This window comes from Triticum dicoccoides, chromosome 6B (assembly GCF_002162155.2).
Source record: "Triticum dicoccoides isolate Atlit2015 ecotype Zavitan chromosome 6B, WEW_v2.0, whole genome shotgun sequence".
NCBI classification, from domain to species: domain Eukaryota; kingdom Viridiplantae; phylum Streptophyta; class Magnoliopsida; order Poales; family Poaceae; genus Triticum; species Triticum dicoccoides.
The window spans coordinates 651,709,156-651,720,349 of NC_041391.1; the positions used below are offsets into that span (position 1 = coordinate 651,709,156).

Consider the following 11,194-nt stretch of genomic DNA (forward strand, 5'->3'; position numbering starts at 1 on the left):
CATGGGTCCACAACATATATGTGAGGTAGTATTTGCTTGCTCACCAACAAAAATCACTCCACTCTATTTAAAGGGAAGAAAGAGCCACCAGAACTCAAACACACACAATTGTTGTTCTTAAAACGAGGAGAAGACTGGTGCAATGCTAAAATGGTAGACCCAAATAGTTGTGTGATTGAACTAGAATTAGGAGCCATCGAGAAGAAAACAACTGGCTCTCCATAACAGCCTCCAGCAAGCTCTAGCCATGAATCAACAAAACAACTACAAGATTCAAGCAAGAGTTGGCCGTCTCGGATTATTTTGGAGTTGATATGCACATTCGATAGCAGTGAAACTACCCGCATGGAAGTTGGTCTTCATACCTCGCTTTGATGTAATCTCAACTGCGAGTCATCCATCTTTTCCTTTTACGCAGAAGTAGAAGTAGCGCGTGAGAGAAACATGTACTCCCTTTGTAAAGAAATATAAGAGCGTTTAGATCATTAAAGTAGTGATCTAAACGCTCTTATATTTATTTACAGAGGAAGTAAGTGACAGCAATAAGCCCGCCAAATCAGGCTGAAGCATAGGCGCGGGCAACTGTTGGAAAGCTTGGCTTCATCTTGTGAGAAGATTGATGGATGTCCAGCTCTCTCAATAGCGAGACCAGTTACGCTGAAAACTAACTAAAAATAATGAGTCTTCGGTTAAATCCATGTATTTGGATATTATCAACACTAGCGTTCTTCCTAATTCGAAGCATGTACGGAAAGTCAAAGTGACTTTAAAAATTAAAGTGTTTATGTGGTTTGTCCACAAACAGGCTATCCTAACTAAGCACAATTTGGCGAAGTGTAACTGAACTGGGTCTAAAAGATGTAGTTTTTGTGATAGTACTGAATCAATCAAACACCTCTTTCTTGACTGCCCTTTGGCAAAGATTTTGTTGAGGTCGGTCCACATAGCCTTTAATATAACTCCTCCGAATTCCATCAACACGCTATTTGAGACATGGCTAGATGGGATAGACGCGGAAACAGCGAGGCATATCCGTGTAGGAGTATGTGCTTTATTATGGGCAGTTTGAAACTGCAGAAACGACTTGGTTTTTAACAGAACAACAAATATTTATTTCCTGCAGGTTGTCTTCAGGGCCACTACACTTATCTGTATGTGATCGCTACTCACTCAGACGGAGGCCAGGAAGCATTTGGTTGGAAGATCTATCCGATGGGAGATGGTAGCACGGGCTATTTTCAATCGGTTTTGACGGTCATGTAATAGGATAGACGTTTAGTTTCCTATCGGTTATTTTGCCAGCCGGTTGTGGCTGTCTTGGTTATTTTGCTTTCGTGCTCTTTTGAGCATTCGTTCCATTTTGTTTGAGATTTCGAGACCTTTGTTGAACCTTTTGATTATCAATAATATGGCCGTATGCATCGTTCATGCAGAAGCCGGGGCAATCCCCCTTTCCCACAAAAAAAAGAAAAAAAACTGCCATGCTAGCCAAGCAAAATGCATATGCAGGACGCCACGTTTCTAACAGACAACCTAACGCTAGCGAAAGCAGCCGCAGCAAGAAATCCAAGGAATCATCCTGGCATTGGAAAATCAGATCAGCTCTTGTAGATATCTGTGTATTTACAAGTACTTTCTCAGCTCAGGTCTATATCATATATCCAGGAATTTCAATGAAAGCGCTCACATCTTCGCTCAACAGTCGACAGTCAGGACACCGTAGCTACCACAGTTTTTAGCGGCAATAGTTCTACCCACGATTGGAATGCAATGCCCAATGTTACATAGTATTGCAGATTTTATCAGTGTAATCTGTGCTTCAGTGGAATATATGGCGCCGGCGCCTTTTCTTGTTCAGAGAAGAAGAATGCGACGTGCACTACTTATGCCGACGACTTCAAATCAAATTAAGGACCTAACATGACAATGACATGAGACCACCATTTCGCTGAAGGTACTAGTAATAAATCAAGTGAAATGTACATGTTGTTTACATGCTTCTCACATCGAGAAGGACTGAGAGACAGTAAATTGCATTGCTATAAGAATCCACTGAAATGGAATAGAATGGAACAGATCCCTGGAATTACGAATTAGGCGCCCTAAATATTTGTAAGAACTACATCAGTGAGAACTAAATGTAGAAAAAATGACTCCCTGTGATCACGCAGCTAGTATCGAAGATTAGTAAATCTGGGTTTGTTTGTTTTTTGAAAACAAATCTGGTATATTTTGCCAGAGCCTAAGTGAAAAGAGGAGTATAATATAAATTGCCACGCCTGTACAGCAGAAACTGTGCAAACAGCCAGGCAAATCCATATTTAACAGATAAACTTATGCTCAGAAATAAGATATATAGGTAACTTCTATCACCAGTTAAACAGCCAAAACTAGAGGGAAAAAACAATCGAGTGCACAGATTAAAGCAAACTGGACACAGATCCATGCTGTTCACATTCAGAAATGGTAGCAACGACATAAAAATTGACAAAAGATAAAGACAACGGTTCATCGGACTCATAAATGACAACGGTTCATCGACAGTCAACTAGGGAAAGGGTCGACTACAAAAGAGACTCAGGATGCGGCTTTTTTGCATCTAAGCTTGCACATAGGCATATTCTAACCAAAGGTGACAACAGGGTGCTTCCCAATCTCCCATAGTCTTATTCCTGAAACACGCAACAAAAAGTTCAGAATAATGAAAGATTATCAACCTCAGACAGAACATCCAAATTGCGAAGGCTTACCCTTTGTCCTGATGTACAGGGGTTTGAATCCCTCAGAAAATTTCGCCACAGATGGGCATGTCATCGAAGCTCCAAAGGTCCATGTTGCCAACGACATCCTGAGGCACATCAAAATTCAGAAGGCTATCAATCGGCTCATCCACGCCATCATCCAAAAGAAACCTCATCCAAGGTTCAAAATCAACAGCATTGTTCTCCATGACAGGAGGCACCACTGAGTTGTAGGTGTTGGTCTGGACAGGCGCAGATTCAGCTCCTTCAGCAATCACCGCTGGGTTGTAGGTGTTACTCTGGAGAAGTGCAGTTTCTGCTCCTTCAGCAATGGTAGAAATGGGAGCAATGGATGATATATCTGGAGTCTTGGTGTCATACTCCCAGCCCAAGTCAGAGCAGCCAAAGGAGTTGCTTCCCTGATCAGAGTACATATTCATAACAGGAGCTTCAACAGGTGCAGCAGAGTTAATTGCAGGAACAAATGGCACGTTATCAGGCTGAACAAGTGGCTGCTTTGATGCAAAGTCAGCAGACGGGTAGACGAAAGCATTTGGGTTGGCAAGGTTGTTGACTGCTGGTATGACGGTAGGTTCCTGTGCTGCGCTTGACTTGGGAACTTTAGGAGCAGCAGGGCAAGCACGGCGCTTCTGAGGAACTGTTGGTTCCTCTGGAAAGTTAACCTTGGCCTTCTTGCCACGGATCCTTCGTGCTTCAACATCATAAGCTCTTGCAGCTTCTTCAGCACTGTTGAAGGTACCAAGCCAAACACGGACACCCTTGCTAGGATCTCTGATTTCAGCAGCCCACTTACCCCAGGGGCGCTGGCGGATACCCCTGAATTCGTTCTTTCTCTTCCTTTTTGCTGACCTTTGTGCAGGACCATCAAAACCAGCAGTGGTCATGGTGCTTAAGTCATCTACAATGGAAGATCAATGTCAATGCTAAGAGAGACCAACACAGACAAACTTCTCTCACAAGAAATAATTAATTTCATCATGGACATGAATTCATATGTAAAATATCACAATCATAATGAGCATTGAACCATGATGGGTGCAATCCTCTTCAAGTTTGGGTGAAAGCATCAGTCACCCACAAAACAAATAAAATAAATCACAACTGATAAAAATCCAGGATACTGATAAAGAAACCTCATGCTATAGACCTTTGCTATCATTCTGCAGTTATTAATCTACAAATCCCATTATACACGATGCAGAATCAAGGATATTTTTAGTAGGATTCAACACTTACCAGGATAATCTTTTAGACTGATAAATGAACAAGTCTAGACCAATACTCACGCGAATCAACAACCATCTAACAAGGAAAAATTCAAGAGGCCGAGACCTCAATTGGAGAAATTCGGCCTTTTCCCTTATATGAATATAAACAGCAGTAAGCATATGAGTCACCATCAAAGCTCATGAAAAGTATAAACCACAAGCTCAACAACCTAAACAACCAAAATCGCTTCTCCAAAAGGAACAGTGCGGAAACAGCCTACCAGCCTAATTATTTCAGGCTAACACGGGAGAATAAGCGCTTAACCCAAATCACTTCAAGAAAACGCATCCAATCGATTCCAATCCAAAATCTCTAAACAAACAGGTGTAACACCCCACAAATCCAGCCTTCCAACACCTACCCCTAAATAATTTCTCTTCCTACCCGATCGAACGGCCAAACCACTGAGTTGGTTAAGAGGGACCAACACAGACAAACTTCTCTCACAGAAAGTATATAATCTCATCATGGACATGAATTTTATATGTATAATATCACAATCCTAATAAACATTGAGCCATGAAGGGTCAAGTTTGGGTGAAAGCATCAGTCACCCAAAAATAAAAATAAAAAAATAAAATAACAACTTAATAAATAAAAAAAGAGTTCTGATAAACAGACCTCGTGCTATAGACCTTTATCATCATTCTGCAATTATTAATTCTACAAACTGCATTAAAGACGATGCAGAATCAAGGATTTTTTTCTCCTCAGGATTCAGCAAGTACCATAATAATCCTTTCCTATTTGAGAAAAAAAGCAGAATAATCCTTCAGACTGAGAACTGAACCTAGTCTACAGCAACCCCACGAAAATCTACAACCATCTACCATCTAGCAAGGAAACAGTTCAAGAGGCCGAGACCTCCAAGCAAAACGGAGAAATTCAGCCCTTTTCTGCGGATTTTCAACCCCTTTTGACTATAAACAGTAAGCATATGAATCACCATCAAAGCTCACGAAAAGCATAAATGACAAGATCGACGACCTAACAACCCAAATCGCTTCTCTGAAAGGAACAGTGTCAGAAACAGCCTGCCAGGCTAATCACCTAACAAACACAACAGGGAAATGGAAAAAGGCCTAACCCTTCACCCAAATCACTCCATGATACCAAATCCAATCCAAAATCTCTAAACAAGCAGGAGCAACACGCCCCCAAATACAGCCTTCCAACAGCAACGCCTACACGATTTCTCTTCCTGCCCAATCACACAACCTCCTATCTTCTACAGCAGTCAATCGCGAACGGTGACAATACGCGGATTAAAGAACCAGTCCAAGCGACGCGGGGCCGATACCTTGGGAGAGGGACCTCTTGACGGCGGCGAAGGGCTTGGTCTCGACGACCTCGTCGTCGCCGTCCTTCTCAGCCACCCCGCCGCGCCCGAGCTCCTGGTCGGAGTCCCCGGAGTCGGCCTCGAACTCCTCGAAGTCGGCCTCGAAGTCCGCCTCGCCGTCGTCCAGCCCGAGCCCCCCACGCCGGCCGAGCCCCGCGAGGTGCCGGGCGCCGCCGTCGGCCCGCTTGGGCTTGTTCTTCTCGGGCCACAGCACAGCCGCCGTCACCTTCCGCGCCGGCGCGGGGACCTTGAGGCCCTTGAGGATCGCGCCGCCGCACATGATTGCCGGCGGTGCCTCGTCCTAGTCGTCGCCGGTGGGAGGGGTTCGCCGGAATTGGTAAATAAATGGGCAGTTTTTAATGAAGGGGGGGGAGCAGGTGTGAGTTGGCAGGTGGGGCGAGGCCAGTCCGCTATATACGCGGCGGCCGCGTGACGGCTGCCCGCTAGGCGAGTGGGGGGGCGCGGTGGGACCCACGCGTCAGCGAGGGGCCGCGCGGCGGGCGGAAGGCACGAGGCAGGTTCGCGAAGCGAGCGTTTCCAGTCGGAGGACTCTTGCGCGGTAGCCCCTGGGAGATGCGGTATTTCGAACATTGCCCCTGGGGAGGAATGAACGGTGGATGGATGCACGTTTGACTTTTTTTCCTTTGGGGCCAAGCAAACATTGATTAGCTTAAAGATTGTTGTACTACACCATGTAGTACGAGTGTACTACTACTCTTCGTACTCCCTCTCGGGGCCGGCCCCGAGGGGAGGCGACTGAGGAGCTTAAAGAGTGTTGTACTACACCCATGTAGCACGAGTGTACTACTGTTGTTCGTACTCCCTCTCGGGGCCGGCTCTGAGGGGAGGCGATAGGGGCGGCCACCCGAGGCCCATCTCTCACAGAAGCAGCTAGCTCATGGCCCGCTTGGTAGTCTTGTCTCTAGAAAAAAAACGTAGTCAATAATCAAGGGTGTGGTCTTGTTTTCTTTTAGATGAAGTTCATCTATTACTGGTTCGCGATGATTTCGGCAAATTACTTTTCGCCCTGGTTATCAATCGCAAGCCGGCCACTCCGGACTCGTCCGGATCATCCTCGCCATCGACCCCAAGTCTCGGTGCCTGTTGGTGGGCCGTCGAACTCTACTACCGATTCGTCGACGATGCCGCACAAGTTGAGGCCTGGGAGATGTGGTATTTCGAACTTCCCCCTAGGGGATGAACGGATTACAAATGGACGCATGTTTGACTTCTTTTTTCTTTGGAGGCAAGCAAACATTCATTAGCTTAAGATCATTGTACTACACACCTGAAGTATGAGTGTACTACTACTATTCGTACTCCCTCTCAGGGCCGGCCCTGAAGGGAGGCGGCAGGGTGGTCGCCCCAAGGCCCCTCCCACATACGCAGCTAGCCCATGACCCAGGCATCAGTAGCCTTGTCTCTGAAAATCGTAGTCGGTAACCAACGAGGACTTGGTCTTGTTTTCTTTCAGATCGAGTTCACCTGTTACTGGTTCGTGATGATTTCAGATGATTTCTTTTCGCCCCGACTATCAATCGCGGATCGGCCACTTCAGGCTCGTCCAGATCGTCTTTGCCATCGAACCAAGTCTCTCCTTCAGTAGGTGGGCCGTCAAACTCTACTACCAATTCATCGATGATGTCGCGCGGGTTGGAGGCCTAGGAGATCAGTCCAACCATTAGCAGTTGGGCTAGCGTGGCATTTGTTGAGCCATCCTTGTAAAACAGAATGACATTGCACAACATGGATGACGATGACGTATGCAAAATAAGTATGATGTGGATGTATGAGAATGTAGAAAAGTAAGATAGAGGGACTCCTATTTAGATTTAGTAGATAATGGAAACTGAAAGATGATGGGAGTAATGACTATAGTCAATGTATTAAATTTGGGATGCCAATAATGGGTCGATGTTCTAGGGGGAGGGGCTAGCCTGAGCAAACGCTTGTTCACTCTCCGGGGTGGATCAGAGTGACTATCACCCCCCCCCCTCCCCGCTGAAATGTTCGCTGCCCCCGACCGTTACATGATTAACTGTAAGACCTGAACAACTTGCCACCATCCTTTCCCTCTCATCACCTTCTTCCATGGCAAAAACTTCCCCAAAAATCCAGCGGAACGGGCTCCTACACCGCCCTTCATGAAACCAAAATGTAGCAGGGGAAAATCAACTCCTTGAAATTTCAGCCATTGAAGTTAAAATTCACTCCCCTCAAACACCCCTCCTAAAATCTCCACCCTTACAAAAACATATATAAACTTCTGACGATCTGGACTACTTACTCCATGGGGGAATCATATTAACCAAAAAAAATGTATGTGTGTGTGGGGGGGTGCCCTTATGAAACCAATGGATTTGCCATGGTATATATAGTGAAAAATCATGTTTCATGCAAAAAAGTAATTGCCTCGGTATGTATAAAATTGCTTGGCAGGATGTACACAATTAATTTACCATGGTTAGAAAGTACAAAAAGGCACCTAAAAACAAAAGGATGAATTTTCCATGGTAAATAAATTTAATTTTACAAGGTATACACAAAAAGGGAGGGCTTGCTCTTATGAAGCAAAAAAGGATGTGTCATCATATATACAATAATTTTTCCTAGTTACATGCAAAAAGAATTCGACATGGTATGTGTAAAAATAGTTGCCATGGTGTATACAAGTTAATTTGTCGTGGTTTGCCATGGTATGTATGAAAAAATAATTTCTAGGGTGTGTATGGTTAATTTAACATGGGCCAAAACTCCAAAAAAAGTACCTAAAACAGAAAATGGATTTGCCATGGTGTGTATAAATTATTTGCAAGGGCATATAAGATTAGTTAGCCAAGTTTTGTGCAATTAATTTGCCATGGCAAAAAAAACATGCGCAATTTACATATGCAAAAATAATTGTTTGCCACATGGGACAGCTTGCCACCGCAAAAAGAAACATCCAAATAGATTGCAGAAAGAAAAGAATGGAAAGAAACCTATGTCTTCCCCTTGCACAATCCATTGTTGTGTACCTAGATGTGCACATCGTATAGTTAGCCATGCTTATGAAACTAGATTTGCCAAGCATGGGAAACTATAACTTGGCAGACCCTAAAAGCATAGAAAAAAGTACCAAGGGATGTTTCTAAATTTTTGCCATGATTGTATGGAAAAATATGAAAAAATTCCATTTGAGAAGTAAGCATTTTTCCTGCATTTGATGTGCTATGGATAACTAAAAAGGTCCAATGCCTACAATGTGATGAGTACAAATTATCTAAAAATCGACAACAAATTATAGTGCCATTACACGTACAGTTGCCATGATGTATAGTTTTGCCATAACATGGGCAATTTAAAAACTATAATTGCAAATTTTTATTGAACTGTAAGACATGGAAAAATGCAGTAAAAATTAGTATAAAAAATCTAAAATGGGTCACATAGTAAAACTTTGAAAACTTATTGATTTCAAAGATATTATTGTAAAATTTGCCATGAAGTTTTGGTTTCTAGTTTGATGGAAAACTTAGGAAAAGCAAAAGTACAAGTGACATGGCAATTTTATAGAGAGCATGGCAAAAAAGAAGAAGAATATTTTATGATTGTGGGTCTTTGGTTGATGGCAAATGTAGTAAAAACAAAGGACAAGTGACATGACAACTTTTAATGGCAAATGCATAAACTGATTTGAAAATAGTTTGAAGACCATGTGTGTGACATGGCAAAGAAAATGATATGCGGGTCATGGCAAATGCATAAACTGCTTTGAAAAATTTGTTTGCATGGTTGATGACAAATTAGGAAAACAAAAGTGCAAAGTGACATGGCACTTTAACAAATGATCTGTGGGTCATGGCAAATGCATAAACTGTTTTGAAAAATGCGTTCTCTTGTTGATGGCAAATTTAGATGAACAAACTACAAGTGGCATGAACAAATAAAATAAAAAGGTTGATGTATGAGTCATGGAAAATGCATAAATAGCTTTAAAAATATTTCTCCGGTTCATGGCAAATTCAGGAAAACATAGTAGAAGTGATATGGATTTTCTTTTTTGCTTTATAAGTCATGGCAAATGCGGAAACTACATTGGAATTTTTGTTTTCTTGTCGATGGAAAATTTGGGAAAAGAAAAGTACAAGTTACATGACATTTTTAAAAATGACCTACAAGTCATGACAAATGTAGAGGGAAAATGTAATGGTTTCATGGCAAAATATATGATTTCTACTCATCTGAACATGGCGACTTTTTAAAAAAAAATTACCTAGGAACACTGCTCGCTAGAAAATCATGGCAACTTCAGTAGAATTTGTTTTAAACAAATGATGGCAAGAATTATGAAAAATGTGTAATGGTCAAATTTTGAAACTGTAAAAGTATGAAATTTTGAATTGTCTAGCCATTGCTCATTTTATCAATCCAAATCCGTGGCATTGCAGTGTATGTTCATGGCGGCCTATGATGCCAGTCCGGATGCCATCCATCCTGACTTTGCTTATCCCATGATCTCAAACGATGCCCAACAACCCCAGCTCCCGTCACTCAAAATCGACCAATGTCGACTAGACACCCAAAATCTCCCCAATCGACATATCCCCGTTTGTTCAAGGAAAATTATCTGTTGCAGATGGTGACAGAAAAAGTGAAGGGTAGAGACGAAGGCATCGACGAGTACATTGGTGGGGAGAGGAGAAACATACGTTGGTGCTTCTCATTTGAGCCTAGTGACCGCCTGGAGCTCCTCGTCACAGGCGACACAGATCATGGCGCGGCGGTGCTAGTGCTTCTCATCGAGCCTGTGAAGGAAATATGCCCTAGAGGCAATAATAAAGTTATTATTTATTTCCTTATATCATGATAAATGTTTATTATTTATGCTAGAATTGTATTAACCGGAAACATAATACATGTGTGAATACATAGACAAACGTAGTGTCACTAGTATGCCTCTACTTGACTAGCTCGTCTATCAAAGATGGTTATGTTTCCTAGCCATGGACAAAAGAGTTGTCATTTGATTAGCGGGATCACATCATTAGGAGAATGATGTGATTGACTTGACCCATTCCGTTAGCCTAGCACTTGATCGTTTAGTATGTTGCTATTGCTTTCTTCATGACATATACATGTTCCTGTAACTATGAGATTATGCAACTCCCGTTTACCGGAGGAACACTTGCTGTGCTACCAAACGTCACAACGTAACTGGGTGATTATAAAGGAGCTCTACAGGTGTCTCCAAAGGTACATGTTGGGTTGGCGTATTTCGAGATTAGGTTTTGTCACTCCGATTGTCGGAGAGGTATCTCTGGGCCCTCTCGGTAATGCACATCACTATAAGCCTTGCAAGCAATGTAGCTAATGAGTTAGTTACGGAATGATGCATTACGTAACGAGTAAAGAGACTTGCCGGTAACGAGATTGAACTAGGTATTGGATACCGACGGTCGAATCTCGGGCAAGTAACATGCCGATGACAAAGGGAACAACGTATATTGTTATGCGGTTTGACCGATAAAGATCTTCGTAGAATATGTAGGAGCCAATATGAGCATCTAGGTTCCGCTATTGGTTATTGACCGAGAATAGTTCTAGGTCATGTCTACATAGTTCTCGAACCCGTAGGGTCCGCACGCTTAACGTTACGATGACAGTTTTATTATGAGTTTATATGTTTTGATGTATCGAAGGTTGTTTGGAGTCCCAGATGTGATCCCGGACATGACGAGGAGAATCGAAATGGTCGAGACATAAAGATTGATATATTGGAAGCCTATATTTGGATAATTCCGGGAGAAACCGGGATTTTTCCGGAGTACCGGGGGGTTACCGG

At 42.9% G+C, this 11,194-nt stretch overlaps 1 protein-coding gene across 1 annotated transcript; it reads right to left on the reverse strand.

Moving 5' to 3' along the window:
* Positions 1 to 2,391: 2,391 nt before the first annotated feature.
* On the reverse strand, positions 2,392 to 5,747 carry LOC119323036 (ethylene-responsive transcription factor 1-like). The gene is made up of 3 exons (XM_037596603.1): positions 5,332 to 5,747; positions 2,751 to 3,660; positions 2,392 to 2,672 (listed from the first exon to the last, which is right to left on the reverse strand). The coding sequence occupies exons 1-2, from the start codon at positions 5,648 to 5,650 to the stop codon at positions 2,783 to 2,785; spliced, it is 1,197 nt and encodes a 398-aa protein (XP_037452500.1). The 5' UTR covers positions 5,651 to 5,747; the 3' UTR covers positions 2,392 to 2,672; positions 2,751 to 2,782.
* Between the last annotated feature and the right edge of the window lie 5,447 nt (positions 5,748 to 11,194).

Coding starts and splice junctions, on each gene's coding strand:
- LOC119323036 (XM_037596603.1), bottom strand. CDS start 5,650: ATGTGCGGCGGCGCGATCCTCAAGGGCCTCAAGGTCCCCGCGCCGGCG. Junction 3,661..5,331: donor CAAGAGGTCCCTCTCCCAAG/GTATCGGCCCCG, acceptor CTTCCATTGTAG/ATGACTTAAGCACCATGACC.